The sequence below is a fragment of the Oculina patagonica genome, chromosome 1, assembly GCF_052425735.1.
Source record: "Oculina patagonica isolate OP01 chromosome 1, crgOcupat, whole genome shotgun sequence".
NCBI lineage: Eukaryota > Metazoa > Cnidaria > Anthozoa > Scleractinia > Oculinidae > Oculina > Oculina patagonica.
The window spans coordinates 29,624,223-29,647,657 of record NC_135758.1 but is presented as its reverse complement, the minus strand read 5'-3'; the positions used below and the strand labels follow the sequence as shown (position 1 = coordinate 29,647,657).

Sequence of the window (23,435 nt, the reverse complement as noted above, 5' to 3'; positions counted from 1 at the left end):
TCCTCCTGACTGACCTGTGTCCACGGACCCATCAGTTTTTTTTTTGTTCAGAATGAGTCAATATTAAAATGATTTGTAAACGTGCCACGATAGCCTGAATAGCTCGCATGCCTGAACGTTTGTTCAGAAAACTTTATCTCCGTGAATGCGAAATCCTAATTTGGCAGAAATTCAGGGTTCGATTGCATGGAACATTGTCAGCTAGTAAGCAGAAACTAATTCCTACTAAATATTAGGAGGCGTTAAAAGGGAATAAAGAAAAGAGTTTGCTTTCAAACGTCAAAAAAGATTCCTTGACCTAATCGCTGTATTTTCGGCAGTTTTGGCGTTAGACCTGAGGAATGTTCTCCTCTGCGTCACAAGAAGAGTCTTGCGTGCGATTTTTTTGCCTGGCAAGTGATCGATCTCACAAACAGATCTTTCTTTGGGGTCATCTTTTAAATCTCTTTACCTTCCACACGAAGTATTACTTCCGTTCTGTTAGCTTAGCTCTTGGGGAAAATATTCGAGGCACTTACTGCAACAAATTCCAAATTCAACAGCATAGTTTTCGTTACTCAGCAATTTTTAAACATTAATTCTAAAATTCTCCTTTGGAGAGATTAGTTTAAGCTCAACTGACGATTTTCCTAATCGTTCTTCGTTATCTTGATCTTGTTACGTTACTAAGACAGGTTTAAAGAATTGACTGCGCTGATATCTTGGATAGCTGTACAATACAAAATAACATGCAACTCGTATTGTCCCTAGCTGTGCACATGTGCATATGTTTATTTTTTAATCCTTACACAGTTTTCAACCATTCTCGTTCCTTCAAAGTGATTATTCAACAATGATAAACGCAAAGTCGAATGATAAGCTTAAACTGATCGAAGTGATGTGCAATTAGAATAGAACAGAAAGTCATAGAATAGAACAGAAAATAATGCTTTACATTTCACGCGTATTCCACAATCCCGGCGCTAACGCCCTGGTATTTACGCTGAGCTAATCCCTTATTTTTTTTTCGATCCTTATCGGTGTTAAAAAGATAATTTGCACGTCGTAAACATGATAAAATAACTTAAGGAGACTATAAAAACAGCTTCTTAATTGAAATCGTCCAGAAAAGAGGTGCTCTGACTATATTTTACGGCTGATGCAAACCTGAAAACATGAAAGTAGCGAGGGTTTTGTTTACATTACTTCTTGTGGGTTTCCTTGTTGCCGATTCAGTCGCTAACGGAAAGCTTGAAGCAGACGGTAAGCAGAAAAAGAAGCTCATTCTGTACTGATATAATTTTCTATGTGCTTGAACGCCAGGCATTGTTCCGCAGTGAAACTATTAATTTGTTTTCGGCCGGTTTCTTCCCTGTATTTATCTTCGCATAAAATTGCTATTCTTTTCTCCTGTGAACAATTTTCTTTTTCACGGCTTTTGTCGGTTGTTTAGTGGTTGTATTTTACTTGTGTTGCCAGTTTAAGCTCAATTGTTCATGATGTTATATGTTTCTTTCTCTGCAATGTTATCACTGGCATGACCATCAAAAGTCAACAGTTGTTTGACTGAATACAAAAATCAAATTAAAAACTTTTCAATTCGAGAAAACGACAAAACTCGTAATATACAGTAATAGAATTTCAATATCAGTTAACTCAAGCAGGGTTTTACGTTTGTTTCCAAGGCAAAGAAGGTATAATTTTTGAGTTCACACTTTGTGGAGAAGTGTTCAGTAAGTTGGAGTCGAGTCAGGTGCGCTAAAATTGTACGCAAAATAACTACCGTAAGTAATTTGAAGCAAGACACATACAAAAACTACTTAGTGGGGCACTCGAGTTACCATTCTGCGATAGAGTGTATTAATTCGCCAACTATTGAGAATTATACTTTGCAACTGTTACAAATTGTGGAAATCAATAGTCTGAAAACCCTCGTAGTTTCGAAAGGAAACTACTTTCGTCACTTTAGTTTATATTTAGAAAACTGAATTTAACCTTATTCTGGTAAAATGAGATCTCAGAGTCTATTTTGAAGTTAGTCGTTGTTGCCAGAGAATACAAGTTAACTAGCTTTATACCGTGTTGGTTCTCTCAGTTATGAGTTATGAAGATTCTGAGCAGAAACTGAAACAGATTACTGAATGTAAGCCAGCTTTGTTTGTCAGTAATTAAGCTTCTGCCAACTGCAATAAAGATTCAACGGCTTTGACAGCACTAACAAACTGATAAACTTTCGGTCTTTTTAAGAGCCCTTCGAATTAACAGCAAATTAGCTTAAATTTCGGTTTAAGTGGCTTGAAAAAGTTGGCAGTACACGTAATCATGATATTTTCCACCAAAAACACGAGCAATGGCATCACGGTTTCTGACTGGTTAATTAGCCTTTGCACAGCCGTCCACTCTCCTCAAGAAAAATCATTCGCGTAGGGATTACTGGGCTGTGCACTGGCTATTTCTCAAGTCAATTGCCAAATGAATTTTTTGCACGCTTCGGAAAATAAATTCTATCTCTTTGTTTAATCTCACTTCCTTCTAGATGGGTATTACCTGTCACGCGTGAAAAGAGCAGATTGCAAAGACGATTTCCCTCGTTTCTGTCACCGTTGGAGAAGCTGGTGTAGAAACCCGCGTTGGTTTTCTCGGCGAGAACATTACACCAAGTTCACACGAGAGTACTGCCCTGAGACCTGCGACACTTGCTGAAGTAAGTCAGATGCGTCGTAAATTATCCAAGTGTAACTTTATAGCTTCAAATGTCAGGCAGAAGATTGCAGACATTTCAGGCTCCCGGGAAAACTTTTATAGTTCTTAATTGCTTATACTCATATGAACAGAGAGCTTGGGTTTGCTAGTTACGTTTCTGCATGCAAATTAACACGGGTGTTTTTAACCAAACTTTCCACGGAAAAACACCCTCATTCAGAAGACTCGTATGTTTGCTTTGCTTTGGTTTTGTTTGTTTGTTTGCTATTCTGTTCTGATATTACACACAAACCCCATACCACATCATGACACAATGGAAACACCAACCAAAGCGCACACAATAAATGTAAATTGTTTTAGAAGCAAATCTGATCAGCTACAAGAAGTTTAATGTGCGTGCTGAGCTAGTATGTGTATGACTGGCTGACAGCTCTCAGTTGTGGAAGCTTGATCAAGATGTCTTGAATGTCCCGGCTGTAGTATCCAGGGCTTCGAGTGGACAACGCGGATTATACCATACAAAACGGCTCAATGACTACTAGATTTTGACTCGGTCATTTTGTCAAGTTACTTAAAATGGTCTGTTTGCTTCTTTCCAGAACAAAGACCAAGACACAACGAAAATGTGCGCTGATGACAAAAACCAGATAAACACTCCGACATAGTACATCATTATATCACTGAAAGAAAGTGCGTTACATAACTATAATAACTAAATTAGTAACTATATGGGAAAAGATCGCTTATTGACATAATTATAGCTTTTAAATGCATGTTGATCAAATTCCCGCCAGGTTAGCTTTCATGTTACCCCCGGTTTCCAATTCATTCAGAAATCAGCTATATTGATTGATCAGTGGGAATATTTTGTAAGTTTTAGATGATTCCAAACTATTTTTGGTAAAACTCTGTAACCAATAACAAATTTAAAATCAATAAAATTTATATTTAGCACTGCTGTTGTCGCCTATAACTAATAAGTTTATCAGCTCGGGTTAAAATTATTTTAAGCCCTACCACTGATGGTGCTGTTTTTGTGATTACGTGTGCATGCGCAGCGTACCCACTGTGCAGGAGAAATTGTAAAGCTCCAGTGTTGCTAAAAGATAATTTCTTTGCTCTAGTGTTATTAAAAATATTTTTTTTTCTAAAATGGGTTCTTTTGTTTTGTGATGTGTGTTGAAAGATTGTGTGACATGTTCATGACGTCTTTTTACGTAACAGCCAGTGTAATTACACAACTAACCTGCGACCAAGCGTTATTTTTCTCGCGGCAGATTATTATACACAACTAAAATTGTTTCACGACCGTAGGACTTTTTTGGGTTTCATATCGTTATGTTTAGACAGTTTTTACCGTGCCGTGTGGTGTTCTTGCATGTACCAGAATATTTTCAGACAGGGTATCCCGTCCAAAAAGAAACCTAAAGATTTTTGAAACGCAAATTTTCATCCGAAAATAAAGTCTTAGTTGATTAAGACTTCTCCTTTCGCAAAACAAATCTGAGCGACACGGTATTCTCTGATTGGTGTGAGGTGGTCCATTTGAGATCTTTGCACTGTAATTTGGCCTTATTTGGCCATTTCTTCGGTTCCAAAAGGGTTCTTTTTCATTTTAAGATCTTTTAGGACTCCTTCGCTATAGTAGAACATAAGAATAAAGAAAACCTCTGGCACCAGGGAATTACAGCCATTGTCATCAACAAAGAAGAGCTTGTTTTTAATCAACACTTCTAGCTCATTATTTGTCTTCCACGCATTGGTGCGACCATTGTTATTTTCCAATTCGGAAATATATTTCTAATTAGCATATCCGTCTAATTAGCAAATAGACGTTCTTATTTTCAAGCCTGGAAGTTAATCAGTTTGCTTCAGCTTGTATAGTGGCTCTGATTAAAGGTAAGTCCATCCTATTAGCTAACTTGAAAATGCAGCTGTATCGATTGCAGAAGCATGCACTGGCCACACGCTACCTCGGTGACACTTTTGGCAAGACGCTCGAACAGAGCGCAAGCAGCGAATAGAATTCAAGAGCTTTGCGATTATACCAACAAAATGGTATTAAGCAAAAACAACACAGATCGACATGCTTAAAACAGAACTGCAAATTTTCGAGGAATTCACGACAGAGATGAATTATCGATTGTTATCGATAGTTCACAAACCTTGCATATTGGTATATGCATTAGCGTTCTTGACCTCTTCCCCAGGTTCTCCTCTGACGTCCAAATCCAAGATGGCGACTAACCAACACTGTGGTGACTCTGCCAGTCTACAGATTTTTTTATCCACGTGACCACTAGAACATATGTATTGAGTTGTTGTTATTACATAAACGTCCATTGTAATCTACAAGAAAATAAGTACCCTTACTTCTTCAGAAGTTTTAAAGCGTTTTCGCTGTTTATACAAAAGACAAAAATATACGTGCAAAGAAAAACGAAATGTATAAATTGCTTGACTCAGGTTACTCGATGCAAATTAGAGCTCTTAATTTATTACAAAGCCGTCCTGCTGTTTTCAGCTTTTCTGATCGTAATCAACATTCAAAAATATCATTATTTCAAAACGAACCGCTAGACATATACAACTTAAAAACTGACAATGATCAATGAATGACATTTGTCCTTAATTTTTGCCTGAGCATTGAAATTTGAAAAGTCAGCAAATGCCTCATTTGGACAATAGATTTCATAGCTTTTAGTTGATAAGAAAAGTCAATGCTTCTTTCAATTTCTTTTATCTTGATAAAAATTGCACTATGCTAATCAGACTCACAAGAAGAAAAGTGACGAAAAAACCAATTAGTTGTTCCGTCCAGAACTGTGACTTTAACACAACAGATTAAAACTGTCAAAATGAATAAGTAATAATGATTTATTTCAAAGTTTCTTCGTATGAATAGTGCTTTATTATTTCTGTGTTAAAATAAATTTCTAAATTTCAAATATTAAAATATTAAAACTGTTTGTATCACTACAACAACAGTAACATGATACAAAAGGCACAAAAATAAATAAACGCTCGATATTTTGAAAAAATATAAGTATATTGATGATGTGTGAAAAGATTTTATCGCCATAGAAAACCACGCTGCAAGATTAATGCGCGTGAAATTATTCTTATCTCCTTGTAAATTCAAGTTTTCCTTTCGTTGGTTTATTAATATTTATTGCATGGTGATTTTGTATCAACCTCAATTGAGTCTTCTCTCTCCGCCTCCGCTGGCAGGACATCCCTCGTAGCGACTCACACTATTTTTATGCTCTGTTTGATTTAAATGCCTCGCATTCAGTAGCTCTGTTGGAGCGAAAGTCTTCTTAATATTTTTTGAGCGTTGGTGGTTTGCCCGACGTAAATCATCCCGCATGTCAACACAAAATTGAATATTTTAAATTAAAACTAAATAACCAGATCACCTGCAAAATCCCAGAATTCTTGATGTTCTCTGTTGCCGTGGCTGACCGGGTTTAAAAACAATCCATCTCGCTTCAGAAACCGACCGACAGCCATTACTATTAATATATCGCGGTTGAAATGTGGAGTGAAACTACGTGTACTTGTGTCTTGAATCGATCTTACAGGAAGCGAAAGTGAGCGAAAAGTCATTTAAAGGTAAATTTTTTTCTTTCGTCTAGATACCGTTTTAATAAATTTTTATACAGAATTTACATAAGTTAGTTTGCGAAATCGATTGAGTACCCGCATTTTAGAAATTCGTCATTTGTTTTATTGTTGCCACAGCGATCGACGCGCATGCAAGCGTGTTCTGTGCCTTCTTTGTAAAACGCGCGTTTATCGCGAATATAAAGGTTTTGGTTGTGTTTTGTCGATAATATAACTTCTCGTGCTAGAAATTGTAATGAATGAAACTGTCAAACGGTATCAATTACAACATCAGTTTGTCTATAACTTGAATTCAGGCAACTTATGTTTGAAGTAAACTTGCGCACTGAAAGGCAGGATGTATATGATACTTCAAAATGTCAGTTTCTTATTTATTTATACATGGTAGGCAGGCAGTGGGTAGGGTAGGTATGTAGGTAGGCAGATATTTCATATATTCTCGAGCAATTGGGGCTATTTATGCCCTTAAATTAAACGAATACTACCGTCATATTTCGATTGTTTCAGAAATTTGATGTTTAGCATGCACAGCTTGTCAGGGATATCATTTTCTTGTTTTGCACTTAGCTTAGTTGAATCTCCTCAATCGCCATACGACCAAATGACGTTGAACTTGTGAAAAAGGCTGATCGGTTTCGTGTAAACACAAACCCACTGTTTGTTCTACAATCCGTGGCATAATTCTTTTGGACACTCATTTCAACAATTATAACGTCATATTCCGTTAATTTGGCATTCTCAAATATGGAGAACCCCTTCCCCCAAAACCAATGTTGCAAACTAGACGGCAACGGAAGGCATTGTTTTTTTCAAGGTACGCAACATTGCAATGGGGAGGGGGAGGGGGAATTTTTGATTTTTTTCCCCTGTTTTAAGTGTAAAAACGGCAAGTGTTCCAAGAATTGTGGTGTGGATTGTCTAGTCTACTACTTGCTAAATTACAGATAGACCCTCAACCGACAACAGGACCCAGCATACAATCTTTTACCATCCGTTGTCCGAAATGTAAAAGAACTTGATGAAATCCATACACCTTCAGATAGACGGGTCAGTGACGTAACACTGAACAGTTTACGGAGACACTGACAACACGGGTTTACTAAAAATTCTACACCCACAACTTGTTGACAAAATAGTAAAACAGTTCAAAAAGTTAAGTTTTATAGTCGCTTAAAAAAAACATTGCATGTACCATTTGTATTCGCTTTTACTGGTTAGTTCATTTTCCTTTGCTTATAACAGTCTGAATTGAATTCCAATCCAATGCTCAATGATACAAATAGCTGTATTAAACATGCATACCGAAAAAGCCCTATTATCTATATTAAAGGCTTCCTCTACAACTTGAACTTTGGACGTAAGTCTCCGGCTCTCTACAGTCAAGCCTCCAAGTCCTTCTTCCTCTCCCAAGCCAAGGTGCAAGTTCTGGTAAGCAGAGCCAGTGGAGCAAAGTTTGATATTGCGTACAGGTTAACTCAGCACCCTATAAAAACCTGCCTGCATGTTACTCAGTTTGGTTTGAGTTAGGCTGTAACTCCAGACTGATAGTTATCTTGTTTGATCCTCAGTCTGGCTTATCAAACTGAGCTTGGAGGCGGAGCTGACTGAGATGAACAACTCGTGCTTAGTACTGCGCTGAAGCTATCGTGGATTTTAAAGGAAAAGAGCCGGAAGGTGCAACAGAGCATGAAGTCAAGAACTTCTAAAGTTTCTGAAGGTAATCTATATCAACTTTATTTTAAAAAAAGTGATGTAAGGTGGTAACATGTTAGGTGATTTTGCTGTTTAAAAAAAGGCCCTAAAATCACAAAGAGAAACACACAAAAAAAATAGTCAAAACACTTCGGGATGACAGACGAAAAAAATGGAAAAGGAAAAATATTCTATCTTTCTTATGAAGCAATTCTTCAAAAGTTTTTCGAAGTGACTATAAAAAATAATGGATCGGTGGCTTAAACTTAAAAGTCCGATTTTGGGGGAAGGAAGGAAGCATAATTAATGGGAAAAGTTGAAAACATTAGCAAAAAATAGCAAAGAAAATGAACTATTTTCCTGTAGTTGTGCAACTCACGACGCTTTGTCATCAAGAAGTGACAATCGCTAATTTATTCGTTCTGATATTATAAATATTTTGTCACTCCTCTAAACGCGTGATTCTCTTACAAAACGCAAATACGCCCACTTCCGCTATAAAGAAAGTGGGTGGATTCATAACACTAACTATGGACTTCTGCTCTGATCAATTCGCGTTTGAGCCAACCAGTCACGCGAATTCCAGCTAGTCTTTGTACATTTATTTTCTAATGTTTGGGTTGAAAGAGTAGGAGACGAGTTTGCATTCCAGGGAACACATGTTCGATCCACCCACTCCCCTCAGAGAAAAATCCAGAAAGGAATGGGCGGAAAGTAGATGCTATGCAACCAGTTTGCGTCTTTTCCATATACAGGCCCGTTGTCACTTTGATTCCAACCAATTTAAAAACGTGTATAGTGTTTCTTTTTTTGTCTGTTTGTTTTTTTCGTTTACAATATATCTTGGAAACGAACACAAGATCAGCGCCTCTCGACAGCGCGTCTGAAGCTAAGTCTGAAGCGCGTCTCGCGTTAACTGGAATCCAGTCCTCCATTTTCGCGCGTTCTTCAAATGAGAGAAGACTGAAACTGAGTAGGTGGATTGTTTGCTTTGATATTTGTCTCGTTCCGTACGTTCTTTGGTCCGTTCGCTGGCGAAAAGGAGGCGGATTTTGAAGGATTTTGCATCTGTTTTAAGATGGTTAGCAAAGAATTCAGCCTTCGCAGTAGTCATTAGCTTGTGGTAAACCAAGAGCGCAACCAACGGCGGTTAAAAATCCCACAGTTTGTAGGCCTGGTGTCTTTCAATTAACTACAAGCTAGTCAACTGGTTATTACGGTTGAAGATTAACTACTCGTTCAACGCCTTTGAAAATGCATTTGTGTCGTGGACAGGATAACCAGGAAGGTATTGTGATATTTTTGTATAGTTTAAAGCACTTCATCAAGAAAAGGATCAGGAAGTACTTGCTTGATACAGCTGCCTGGAGTTTCCCTAACAACGAAGTCGACAGATTATAAAGGTTAACGAGTTTTCTTTATTTCAGGAAAACCCGATCTTTAATAGCTAAATGTTCTTCTTCCCGTGTAGTATAGAGATGTGTCACGTTGAATCTAAATCATCCACGTTTGGAATAGCTTGTCGCTGAAACAGATACACGTACACTGTATGCAAGCTTTAATACTATACATTTTACGCTGCCTACATTTTAATTTGAAAATGAGAACAATATATTATACACGCTGACGTTTAATTTGGAGCAAAAGACTTTCGAAACTTCGATCTTTGATCATCAAACTTACTTCTCCGAGTTCGATTTTCAATGGGAGGAAGTCTAAAACTAAAGTGCAGTAATATCTTTTGAAATGCAACAGAGAGCAAGCATACTATATTTAGCTTTGATCTTGATAATTTATTCATGGGCAGGTACGTCTGCGAGCTTAATTTTAATTTGTTATTCTTTATTTGACATTGTGTTTACCAGATGAATTGTAAATTTTTATTGCTAAGGTTTTTGTTTCATTGTACTCGACGCTTTTCATTGTAAGATGCGGGAAAATTTATCTTTTCATCGACCTTTGTTTAAATTTTAGTGACTGACTATATTCTTTTTTTATTTATATTTTTTTTATTTCTAGACATTATATGTTTCTTATAATTGCATGTATTAGATCATGGTCTAGATCTTTAAATTTAATTGTTTGGATTTGAGCTATTATTTGATTAAGCTAGCTCACAGCAGTTGTTCTGAAAAATGTAAGAACACGAATTTCAATTGAGCATAAAAGTTTTACTTAATATGCATTATGCCAAAACAGTTTTTGATAATACAAAACATCCAAACATTGTTATTGTTTGGAATAATGGACCGATGAATAGCTTTCAGTGCCATTAACCTGACTGGGCAACAAATGTCACAAATATTAAAGTAATCATATAATATTTAAACCTACTTTGAACGCCTGGAACTCCACTTTTAAGGTCATTCCTCCGAAAATTATAGAACTGACAATAATTATATATTCGCTCAAACTTTGCCTACTGGTTATTTATCCTAAGAGAACTTTATTTTTGAAATAAAAAAGAGGAGACCCAGTATTCGTTTAGGAGCAGGAAGACCTTGAATATAACTTATCACGAGTACTGGCTAAGTTCACATTTCTGTTTATTATTTATTTTTGAACATTAGAAATTTGTTCATATTCATTTATAGAAAGTAGGTGGTTGCTAGACTCAAAAAAATATAAAATGATAGGTCCCGGTACTCATTCACGAAAAAACAACGATTTATCTCTCTTGCGAGCCAAGCCGTATATGTATATTTCTTTGTGTGCAGCCGTAAACGAGACCATTATATAAAAATGGTTAAAAATATTGGCGTTTTGCCCAGAACCCCCTAAGCGAAACCAAAAATCCAAATTTACACCCTTAGCGAGATGATGAGTATCCCCGTCCCTTTCATATGCAAGTTTCCCAACCTCCCCACATCTCCCCCCTCCCCCCCCCCCCTGGGAATTTTAGTCAAGTTTAAAAAATTGAGCTTTACATTGTCAGGTTTGCACATGTACAAGTATATTGAAATCCAGTGATCAATTTACTGGCCTGCAAGCTAAGGAGGCTCGGTATTGAATATTAAGTTAGTGGCAAGTGCAGGAAACAACCCAAAAATGAATAGCCTGCTCTCAGACTATTCATTTACTGGTACATTAGCCTGTAGGTTTTCTGAGACCTGCCATCGACCTTCTCCAAGTCAGACAGTAAAGAGATGAAAATATATTGTCCGAATTTAAAATATTATATATTTTTTTTAATCATGTGAAACATTTTCATTTGTCTTTCAGCTACAGACAGGCAGCTCAGATCAAATGATCATGAATTTAATACTCCATTCCAATATGTGGACAATTACATTAGGACGTCAAAGTACACTCTTCTCACCTTTTTACCTCTCAACTTGTTTGAACAATTCCAGAGGATTGCCAACATCTATTTTCTGATGCAAATTATTATCATGGTAGGTATCTTAGATTTCTAAAATTATGACTAAATAATATGTCTGAGGTTTTTATTAAAGGGACCGTGTCACGGATTTTAGCCAAACTTAGGCATAGGAAACAACCATCAAATTTGTTTAAATGTATAAAATAACCTCTTAAAACAGCGAAGGAATATTTAAATAACACACCAAATGCGAAAGAAGGTACGGATGGCCAAAAGTGTCGATTGCGTTGTGGGCTTTTGAAATATGGTCCGGCGGAATAGTTTTCAAAGTTAATCTTGTCTGCTTGTAACTTTAATTAATGACGCCCAGGAGACACATTTAGCTGCAAGGAAGCTATCATGGTTTTGTCATTTAGTATCAAGGAATTAATTTCTTTGCAAACATTTAATTTTATAGCGAATATTTGGCAAAATTTAATAACATAAGATTAACTTAGCCGTGACATAGTCCCTTTAAATCAATCAACATTAACAGCAGTATAATCGTCATCATTATCACTATCCTCGTCATCATCATTATTGCCAAAACACCCTTCTGTCTAAAACTGACAATCATATAGTCTGCTAATTATGTTAAACAACACCGTCCCCTTTCCTATCGTCATCATCATCTTCGTTGTCATCATCGTCATCGTCATCATTAACGTGACCTGTACATGTGAGTAATAAGGCAGCAAAAAGACTTGCAACAAATGACATACGTGTACACTGTATGTACAACTTGCAGGCTTTTGAGGATTGAATGATGAAAAATAAACATCCTGGGGAAATGTTCCAAATTTTTAAAACAAAGATTAAGAAGCATCTTGGGTGCTTTTTCTGTGATTTAAATTTAAAAAAGTTGGAATTCGCAAGACAACTGGATATTTAACTTCTACCTGTATAAGTTAACATGTACTGGCTCAGGCATTATGCCCACAAAAAAATTATTTAATATATGTTTATTTTTGTTTTATTGATATTATTAAAATCTGAGTCTTTGTTCTATCACAGTCCATTCCCAAGATCACTGCATTAAGTCCAGAAGCTACGGCAGTCCCTCTTGTTTGTGTCTTGGCTGCAACAGGAATTAAAGATGCTGCTGATGATATTGTGAGTCAACCAAAGATTTTTCAGTACCAAGAAAATTCACATACTTTTTCCCCCCCGCTTTTTTTTTGCGGGGGTTTTTTTTTTTTTTTTTTTTTTAAAATTTTTTTTTATTTTTTTTTAATATAAAAAATTTTTTTAAAATTACCTTAAAAATATAAAAGGTTTATTTTTAAAAAAAAAGACCCGGCACGGGGCCCGGCGTTTAATCGAGAAAATACGGTACATGTACTTACAGGGTGTTAATGGAATGTGCATTCATGCCCCCTTTACTATGCAAGTCAAGTTTTAAACCAGTTGCTTTTAGATTTGTGAATTTAGAGTCTTATTTTAGCAAGTGGAACACTTGAACTGTTTTCATTGGCTGTAACATTTTTTGCTTGTTTGTTTGTTTGGGGAATACATGCGTGAATGTTACAGCAGTAAATAAAACTAATGGCCTCCTCAATTTATAATGTATTGTTTAAGACAAATTGTAGTCATAATTTTATAATTATTAATAATTATTATCACGATTATTAGAGTTTACAAACTTAAGTTAATAATTAAATAAATCAGAGCCATAACCAGACCTTTGCCTAGACGAGGCAAAATCTTGCTAGTGGGTTCTCAAAGACATTTTTCATGAAGTATTTTCTAAGAAAAATCAATCTCGTTCAAGTGGGGATAATTTTCCCAACAAAACATATTTTGTTTTTAATTTTGGGTAAAAATTTAGACCAGGCAAGTGCCTCGTCTTGCCTCTTGCTACATGTAGTTACTTACAGCCCTGTAAAATTGTTTAAATCGTAAATTACAACTACAGGTTAATTTTTTCTACATTGCAGAAACGGCATAGAAGTGATGATCAAGTCAACAACAGAAAGACAAAGGTTCTTGCAGAGAATGGGTACTGACTTGTAAATGATAAAACATATTTGTAATAAAAAATTTGATGTCATTACTTTATGTTTGTACTCTGATAACCTCTTCTCTTTGGATATGCAAAGCTCCAGATTTTCTATTCCACATTGTATTTTAATTATAAATTTTCTAATTAAGACTAAACATTGCTATTTTGTTGTTTAGGATAACCCAGTGGCTCATATCATAAACTGCATGTATAGGAAATTAATAAAACTGATCTTTCACTGATCTGTTTGGCAAAAGTGCATGAGTAAAGTATACACATGCTCTAAGGATTTTCTATGGATTAATACAGTGAAACTTCAATATAATGAAGTGACAAGGGACTGGCAATTAAAAGTGTTTTTATTGTTCTTTATTCAGACAAAGGGAAGAAAGATGGATGAAAATCCAAGTTGGTGACGTTCTCAGAATAGACAACAATGATCAAATTCCTGTAAGTCATTTCTTTATCCCCTGTTACAGACCCATCAGGCAGTGCTATAAAGTTATCAAGTGTTAATGACTTATCAGTCTGACACTTAGGTTTCTGTACTTATGAGTACAGTAACTAATTAAAATGTATGAGAAGTTAACTTATTTGCTACTCCCTTTGAATGGCATGACTTTGTTTAATAGTCAACTGCAGCTAAAGCTGCAATTAATCAACTGTGTAATGCCTTATTATTATTAAGTTCCCCAGGGCCATACCTAGGATTTTTTGTTTGTGGGGGCAAACTTTGCTTAACTCCACTGCGGGGGCAAACTCCAATATAAAGTTAGCTACAAGAAATAGCCCAGCAAAATCAAACACTATGTTAAACATTTAGTTTTCCTGGCAGGGGCAACTCCCAATATAAAGTTAGCTACAAGAAATAGCCCAGCAAAATCAAACACTATGTTAAACATTTAGTTTTCCTGGCAGGGGCAACTCCCCCCCCCCCCCCCCACTAGGTACGACCCTGTTGGCGGTAGGATTTACAATGGACTGATGAGTTTTGTTTTTTAATTCATCTCAGAAGTGTAAGGGCCAGCATACATGTCCTGGCAGGAAATCTGCAATTCACCAGTCACAAATTGTCTTAGATTTTGATTCAGATCATACCAAACAGTACCCTTCAAAATATGTCAAAAGTTTTAAAATAGATATACAGTTACTGTAGCAAAGTAGCAATAGAAAAACATGCATCACTGTATGTGATAGCCCTGTAACAGCTGGATGCATAACATGATTAATGAACATTGAAAGTTAAGTATTTAACTTTCACTACACTGATCGGTGGTAATCTGACAAGTGTACTGTCTAGTAAGACCAACATTTCTTTTTTATGTTACGTTACTAATTCACCAGGCAGATATTGTGGTGCTCACCACCAGTGAGGAAAATGGCTTGTGTTACATTGAGACAGCAGAGTTAGATGGGTGAGCTGTGCACATATTAACGAATATGCTTAATAATATATACCGGTACATTTTATTTTTTATCATCATTGTTGCATTGTCAGGTTTTTAAACTTAAGTGATGATAAGTCAGTAATTGAAACATTATCAAATATTTTTATTAAAGTTTGTATGTTAATACTGGTTATCAAAATCAGCTTCAATGCTTTGATTTGAGTTTATACTCCTTCACTGACCTTAAAATTCTTAGCTAATACACATTTCTGTCATCCACAGGGAAACCAACCTTAAGTGTCGTCAACCTCTTCCTGAAACTGGAGAGCTTGGTGATGATGAAGAACAACTTTCAAAAGTTAAAAGTATGTCTGAATCTGTGAAATGTTTGCCACAGGCCTGTTTTTTAGCCAGAAAAAACATTAACATGTAGCATGAAACAAGGTTAAAACTAATAGTTTGTGGTTGTTATTTCTTGTTCTAGTGGAAATTAGTTGTGATCCACCCAACAACAGATTGGACAAGCTCAAGGGAGTGTTAGTTTATGAAGACACACAATATCCTTTGGACAATGAAAATGTCATTTTACGGGTAAGCTATGTCCTGTTAGATAAATCACTCTTTGCATCAATAATTTAGTACCACTCAAAAAAGGTGCCATGATGACTCTGAAAGCTTGTGAAAGCTAACAAACTTGATTCTGTTTGATATATCTCATTTTGAGCATCTGAAGGGACAATTTGCACAAAAAATTATTTAAGCTTTAAGGCCAAACATTAAAGCGCAGTTAATGGAGCTGTACGCTTTTCTTGTTTTTAAAGGACAATGATTACAATGGCCGTTTAGATATAAATGTTGCAACACTGTCTACCGCAATTATATCATGCATTTTGTATGGCTAGTCTTTTATCATAAATAGATGTATCTCTATTCATGTCTGATTTAAGCCTGCATGAGATCGTTACTTTCTATGGTACACTATTTGCCATTGCCTAAATCAAGACAACTGTCTGGCTATAAAAGTTTATAGAATGAACTTTAGCATCATTCGCTAGTTGTATTGCTTGTGTTACTGTAACCTAGTTCGAAATTTGTAAATCCCACCCTCCCTCCCTTTGGAGGCTTGATTGTTCTTGTAATTAATTGAATAAACTGGGGTTCACCTCTTGCATGATGCTATCGGTTAAGTCTCGCAGCGACTTCCCCAAGCTTCGTTTTCGCTATTTTACGCTCTTATGCCTCTTCTTGTCCGATCCAGCACGTGCCAGCAGAGTCGGCTCGTAGTGCTGGGGAGATAAGTAAGGCTTGACAACTTACTTGTCCAATCCAGTGCGGGTTTTACCGCTGGGGAGATAAGTTTGGCTTTTGGTCATGCAACGGAAGTTCGTCTGTCACGCCGATTCAGCGGTGTTCCCCCCTTTACGCCATATACAGTGTGGTTTTGTGTCTGATTGTTTTAAGTATTTTAAAGTAAAACTTCATAGGAACTGTGACATTAAGTATGTTTTTGTGAACATGTACGATGTAACAATTAGTTAAGACTGCAAGTTCCAGGTTTCTATCAGCGCAGTATTTTTTTTCCCATAATGCTTGAAAAACTGTGCATGCCCTCCAGGGCCCTCCATCAATAAATTTTAATATTAATAATACAGTAGTTGCCTGCCTAGCCAATTAGATTGTAAGTTCACCAATGAGTCACTGCTTGAGGTTTTAAGTTAAATAAAATTAAAAGCAAGCAGTCTTCATGTAACTTACTTTGTACAAGAAGTTAATATCAAAAAGTTTAATCTTTCACCATTATGTGTAGAGTACATAAGGTAAAACTGATTTATTTATTATCTCATTATTCTCGTTATCTTATTTATTATCTCATCACACTCACCAACTGACCAGCTTGTTTTCTCTATCAGGGCTGTGTGCTGCGTAACACTAAATGGGTGTATGGCGTGGTGATATATGCTGGTCATGACACTAAACTCATGATGAATACTGGTATGAATTTAAAGTGTCTTGTTTAACTTTTCTATACTGTCAGAAGATACAGAATTATTTTGGGCAAATTCTTGTAGAACTAATCCTTAATTATAAAAGGTGTCCATTTAAAAACATGTCATATATGTATTGTGTCATAATACCATCCTACATATTCAGGATTGAAAATAAAAATGTTACTCTGGTTTAAAATTGTTGAAAATGTTCTTACTAAAAATTTCGTAAAAAAAAATCAGCTTACAGTAAAAACCCGTGTATAAGAACCTTACATTTAAGAACCTGTAAGGCTAAAATTTCATTTTTAAGCACCCTTCACATAAGGACCATTCTAGGCTAAAATTCTAAAACAGGTTCTTATTTTCATGTTATGTTGTTTTGTATACAAGATTTATTGGGAATTGTAGTGAAGGTTACAGTATAGGTTTGATTCAGAATCAGATTAAAATAGTATAGAATTTTGCTTACCCAAGCCTCCAAGAAGACCAGGGCCGGGTTGTTCGAAAGCCGATTAACACTAACCCAGGATTAAAAGTTAATCGAGGGTTCAATTTTTCTTGCATAAAAGTGTTTTTATTGCTTACGTTTTGTGGAGTCTGAGTTTAGTCGATGGCAAGGCTGAACAACGTAAAATATAAACAGAAAATCTCACTGAAAAGTTGAAAAGCTGATATCAAAATTTGCACTAATCCTGGATTAGCTTAATCGTGCTTTGAACAACCCGGCCCTGATCATTTATTTCTTGAACAAAAGTTAAGAACCTAATTAAGAACCTAGTTAGCCTAATTTTACACTAAATACCATTTATATAAGAACCTGTTTAGGCTAACTTGAAAAAACCTAGGTTCTTATACGCAGGTTTTTACTGTATTAACAATTATTCCTTGTCACTTTCCCTTGATGAAGGCTGAAGTTTTAGCCGAAACATTGGGAGTTTTTTTCACAGATTCTTAGAACATTTTTAACAGTTTTAAACCAGAGTAACGTTTTTATTTTCAATCATGAAACAACCTGGTAACAGGACCATTTTTAAAAAACCTAGAGAAGAAGCGATAAAGGTATTAACCAGTCACTGATGACCACGGCTAGAGGTCCCTCTTTTACAATGGCAATAATGTTCCAGCAATACCCCAGTCAATCTTAAAGTTTCATCAGATTTTTTCTGGTATTGCCAGCATGTTGGATGGTAGAATCTTGTTACAAATGACAACAACAACAACAACAACAACAATTTACTGTGGTATTTCCATAAGAATACATGGTATTTCCTATTTAAACAAACAAACAAACAAAAAAATGTATAAAACAGAATCACAAGTTAATAAATGGAAATACAAATGCAGCAGTTTTGTTACAGAGAAACAAAATTTTTACATTAATATCATATGGTGTTAACAATAAAAATGGCAATTTTTGTCACTTACAGTAAATAAGGGAAATAAATTTTGGGCCTTGGCTACGGCTCACTTAATGAAGGGGGTCCGCTTTTAGTGCTGTTTAATAAACAGTGTCCACTTAATACAGGTTGACTGTCATGTTAATTTAAATATTATTGGGCTGTTTTATTAATTCCAAGAATGTTTAATTGTTTTATAGGGGTCAGTAAATTCAAGAGGACAGGTTTGGACAAACTCACCAACAGTCTTATCCTATGGGTAAGTTTGTATTCACCAGTAATCTGGAGAGTGCTACTCATTGTTTAGATGAAGTGCACATATGGGACCCACTGGACACTGTGCAAAGCCATACGCATTCTCTGACTGAAAATTATTTACTATTCTTCTTATCCTGAAAGGTCTGATCAAATATGCCAAAATAACCAGCCAATTTTGCAATATGTCTGGACATGATGTCTGAGAACTTACATGACTATGTCTTGGAAAATTTTTAATTTTTCATATGATTCCATTCAAAATAAACGTTTGAAAGGACACATGTCCTTTTAAGTAAGAAAAATTAGTTCCAGCACTCGAGGTATATTGCTGTACATTTTCTACTCTTCATTACATGTACACTGTACATGTACATGTACCTTACATGCTTGCCAAAGTACAGTGACACTAAGCAATACATACTGTAAAACTGTACAAAAATGTCAAATTGTAAAATTTATTAATTATTCATGAGGGTGCAAACCAATCCCAGCACACTATTCAGACCACATGTACACAACTGTAAACCCCAATACAAATCAAACAATAGCATTAACTTTTGATACAAACTCCTGCTCAGCTAATTAGTATTCATTAACTTTTGATACAGATGTCTACTGATTCGCATAACAATACTTCGCATTCAATTTATTGTTTTCATTTCACAAGTAGAATAAAATATTGGCGTCCGATCTGTATGGCTGTTTACAATGGCTCGCCTATCGGCTCACCATTGTAAACACCCATACAGATCTCCCCCTCATATTTTATCTACTACTTAAAGATTTGTGCAACTGTTCTGCTGCTGTTATTTCAGTGTCAAACTCAGATGTCTGGTTTATTTCTTTGTTAGATTGCTGCTATCTTAGGCATTATTTGTACTCTTCTTGCCATTGGAACAACAGTGTGGGAGGAATTAGTTGGACAGGTACAATATAATTATGATATTAGATTATTAATGTACTAGTAAATAAAATGTAATTTTAATGTTATTTATGGATGCTGGAAGATTAATTTTTTTTTCCTTTGAAGTCATATTGTTTTTAGACTAAATGCTACATGTATATGTTTGATCTAATGTTTGTGTAATATTATATATTAACTGTTTTCAGCATTTCCAAATCTATCTACCATGGGAGAGTTTCTATCAAGACAGTGTTGTTGTCATTGGTATTGTCCACTGGCCATCCTTTATAATGGTGTTAAACACACTCATCCCAATATCACTGTATATCAGGTATGTTATTTCAATCCACATGTATAGAAAGTTTTTTTAGGGGGTTGACTGGTTAGTGTGAAGTGTGCCCCTTTAATTAGACCCAAGAAAAGTAGGTGTGTATAAAGATGTGGGATAAAAGGGGTTTTCCTTTGGTAATGAACGAGGAGTAAAATTCTTCAAAATTAGGTGGTACATGTACATGTATTAACATAAGTCCCACAAGGAAAAAAGTATTTTTTTTATGAGAACAGAACTCGAGCCACATTCTTCAAAATTGGGTGGTACATGTACAAGTATTTCTTGATAAAGGAAATAAACATAAGTCCCATAAGGAAAAAATAGTTTTTGGATGAGAACAGAGCTCGTGCCATCCATAAAATTCAAATTTTGGGTCAACACAAATCAGTGTCACTGAAATTTAGGGTACAGGGAGTATGAAGTATAATTGAGATTATGCATAATTTCATGGATCAGTAATTTTCTAGTAACAAGTTTCTAGAAGGTTTTACAGCAAGCAGCTCAAAAGTGTGACCTCTTATTGATCATATTTTTTTTGTGCAGTCCTTATCCAATCAAAAAGCAAAAAAACTTCCAGGTGACTGCTGATTGGATTAAATTCACATAAAAGCATGTGAATAAATTTAAAATGGTCACACTAAATTGGGATCCTTCCTGCAAAAGGATTAATTTCAAGTTTGCTTGTGCATCCAAAACGATGAAAAAGGTGAGCATATAAATTTATCTTTTTTCCTGTAGTGTGGAAGTAATTCGCCTTGGTCAAAGTTTATGGATAAACTGGGATGTCTTAATGTATTATGCAAAGAATGACACTCCGGCTGTAGCAAGGTATTGGTCAACATTTTATATCTTCTAAAGTAAATAACTATTCTTTTGTTACTGGCCAATTGCCTGTTAAAAAAGGGAAGCCTCGAGCCATGTGGCCCATACTGCCAGAGCTTATCCCGGTTTCTGTAGCATTAAGCGGCTAGGAATATTTCTACTCCCCCCTGAATAGGATGCTAGTCCATCGGCGGGTATCCCCCCAGCATTATGTCGCTGGTACCCATTTATTCACCTGGGTGGAGAGAGGCACTATAAGAGTAAAGTGTCTTGCCCAAGAACACAGTGACCCCAGCCAGGGCTCGAACCCGGACCGCTCAATCCGAGGTCCCGCGCACTAACCATTAGGCCACCGCGCCTCCCATGCCAATTGCCTGTTAAGTAGAATTTATTATTATGATACATGAATGTTTTTGTTTCTTATCTACAATGTCTTGTTCTGTCAGGTGCACTACAATAATTTATTGTACATTAAATTCTTGCTTCTTTTTTTTCAGAACAACCACCTTAAGTGAGGAACTTGGTCAAATTCAGTATGTCTTCTCTGATAAGGTGAATTTTCCTATGATAACAGTGGGATTCCCAGTGAATTCCAAGTCTGCTGAATTATTATTAGAAGCCCATGGACAAATTTTATGCCATGATCACCGTTGAAAGAGTCTTATAAATGTGTGAGACAGCAAGGCGTGCAAGGCAAGGTAGCGAGGCATGCAAGGCGAGACATGCAAGACATAAATCCCTACTCCAAGTAAAAAGGCTAACCACAAGCTACCTAAGCTAACTGTAGGCTAACTGGAGTGCTTTTAGGCTTACTGAAGTGCTATTTAGGCTGACCAGAATGGATCACACGCCTCACTGCCTTGTACTTTGTGATGACCCTGTTGAAATAAGACTAGGTTTGTCAGGAGCAAAGTTTAGTAAGCTGTTGTTAGTAGTTGTTGTGATATGGACCTCTAACAATGGGAGAGAGGGTGTGCATAATACTCATACCATTGGATCTGTTAATATAAATGTAGTGAAAATTGTATTCTCTTGTATAGACTGGCACACTGACACAAAACGTGATGACTTTTAAGAAATGTTCAATAAATGGCAGGCTCTTTGGTGAGTACCTTTAAATTAACATACCCTGGACAGTTGGTAATGTGGTAGTTTAAATGTGTTAACTAGACACTACAGATGCTGTACTTCATAAGTAAGTGAATCCTTTTGTTCATACCCTATGAATTTTTTTTGGAATCTGAATAACTCGAACCCTCAATAATTCGAACCTCCCGCTAACTTAAACCTTTTTTTAATTCCCCTTTAGGTCATTTTCTTACTAATTTTACCCTCAAATCAATAACTCCTGATAATTCAAGCCTTTTTCAATTTCCCTTGAAGGTTCGAGTTTTCCGGATTCAGCTGTATGGTACATGTAGTATCATGCTCTTGCCAACAGTCATTTAGTGAATAAACTGACACAGTAATGAACATAGCCTATTGATTCATGGTGTAGTTGCTTGCAATTTTTTTATTAAATTATTTTTTAAATATAATAGTTTGCTGCTTTGCATAATTTATAATAGTAATAAGTCAATCATTGTGAATATTACGTTAATATAAATTTTAAACTAATGATTTTGTGTTCTAACCAGCAAACATTCTTGTCTTAACTGATGACAATAAACTGTCACTCGTGTTAAATTTAAATACTGTGTTACATACATGTCGTTGCAGATCTCTAATTTAAAATACCACAGTATCAAAGCACTTAGTACACAGAATCACATAACCAGAATCATCGGCTTGTTTTACCACAGTTGTTAACTGGGAGCCTGTAGCAGGCTATTAATATAAATAAAAATAAATGGGCTATTCTTGCTAAAGCTGTTGTAATTTTTCAGAATAACTCTTGTGAACTGCTTATAATTTGTCAGTTGTAGGCTTCATTTGTAAGTGTCAGACTCAAAGTTAAAAAAAAAATTTAAAATGTAACCATGTATAATCAGTAATGTTTCTTATCAGCTGGTATCTTTGCACCCAATACTGGTGTCAAGTGCTAATAAATTAATATAACCTTGTACTAAACCTAAACTGATTATTGATTCTGTAATATTGCGGCAGGCGAGCCTCCTGATCCTGCTTCTTCTGTCAGACTGCACCCTTCTAAGCACATGGCACACAACTCTTGCCAGTATCATAGCTGCTTCTTTGACTGTCCTCTGCACACGCCCAGTAAACGACGTATGTATCACTCTCTTTAATCACCGTGCACTTACTGCCAGCTTCTTGTGCACTTACAGCTTTTTCAAAACAGGTTTTCAGGGAGTAAGGTTAGGGACTGTTTTTACTACTGCTCCTGGAATCTGACATTTGGTATATTCGCCATGGACCTCTGTTGTGTTTATGCAGGAGCAGGAAAAGAGGTGGAATAAATTGGTTAGCACTTCGATTGCGGATTGAGTGGTCTGGGTTCAAGCAATGGCCAGGGTCTTTTTCATTTTCGTCCCCAGAGCCGCTTGTCCCTCTTAGCCGGCTGAGTCTGGGGCACAAGCAACAAGTGGCTCTGGGAACACATGATTTGATTGGCTATATTTTAAAAAAAGAGAGTTTAAAGCTAGCCAATCAAATTAACCGTCGTGAAGTCCCTTACAACAAAGGGATTTCCAGTAAAACGGTTGATTTGATTTGCTAAATTTAAATTTTCTTTGTTAAAGATGTAGCCAATCAAATCATGTCTTCCGGCAGAACCACTTGTTCCTCATGCACCAGGCTCAGCTGGCTAAGAGAGACAAGCAGCTCTTGGGACGAGAATGGGTCTTCTTGCGTTCATTGGGCCAAACACTTTATTCTCACAGTGCTTCTCTCAGAATCATTGCTATCACTTCCTCCAAAGCTTTCCACTGTAGGGAATGCAGGCTATCCCAGCTTTTTTTCTTTTTTGCCGGGTTGCCTAACAACAGGCCAAATTTGGTTTATTAAAGTTCTAACTTGGCTCTGA

General features: G+C 36.1%; 1 protein-coding gene and 1 long non-coding RNA gene across 5 annotated transcripts in view; both read left to right on the top strand.

The window, feature by feature from the left end:
* Window positions 1-1,087: 1,087 nt before the first annotated feature.
* LOC144663173 (uncharacterized) lies at window positions 1,088-3,638 on the top strand. The gene is made up of 3 exons (XR_013572583.1): window positions 1,088-1,242; window positions 2,516-2,683; window positions 3,282-3,638. It is a non-coding gene; the product is annotated as an uncharacterized LOC144663173 (long non-coding RNA).
* A 2,523-nt stretch (window positions 3,639-6,161) lies between these two features.
* Window positions 6,162-23,435, top strand: part of LOC144662623 (phospholipid-transporting ATPase ID-like) — a 37,288-nt gene continuing 20,014 nt past the window's right edge. Inside the window, exons 1-17 of one of the 4 annotated variants that reach the window (XM_078523490.1) lie at window positions 6,162-6,297; window positions 7,878-8,026; window positions 11,224-11,396; window positions 12,377-12,475; window positions 13,300-13,361; window positions 13,742-13,814; window positions 14,709-14,779; window positions 15,035-15,117; window positions 15,237-15,343; window positions 16,663-16,744; window positions 18,338-18,396; window positions 19,247-19,321; window positions 19,506-19,630; window positions 20,369-20,458; window positions 20,950-21,004; window positions 21,493-21,556; window positions 22,559-22,678. In XM_078523490.1, the coding sequence (XP_078379616.1) occupies window positions 7,996-8,026; window positions 11,224-11,396; window positions 12,377-12,475; window positions 13,300-13,361; window positions 13,742-13,814; window positions 14,709-14,779; window positions 15,035-15,117; window positions 15,237-15,343; window positions 16,663-16,744; window positions 18,338-18,396; window positions 19,247-19,321; window positions 19,506-19,630; window positions 20,369-20,458; window positions 20,950-21,004; window positions 21,493-21,556; window positions 22,559-22,678 (1,369 nt within the window). In that variant the 5' untranslated portion in view covers window positions 6,162-6,297; window positions 7,878-7,995. Of the gene's footprint in view, window positions 6,298-7,877; window positions 8,027-8,967; window positions 9,405-11,223; window positions 11,397-12,376; window positions 12,476-13,299; window positions 13,362-13,741; window positions 13,815-14,708; window positions 14,780-15,034; window positions 15,118-15,236; window positions 15,344-16,662; window positions 16,745-18,337; window positions 18,397-19,246; window positions 19,322-19,505; window positions 19,631-20,368; window positions 20,459-20,949; window positions 21,005-21,492; window positions 21,557-22,558; window positions 22,679-23,435 lie in introns of those variants that run through there. The other 3 variants (XM_078523483.1, XM_078523507.1, XM_078523498.1) reach the window with 3 other exon arrangements.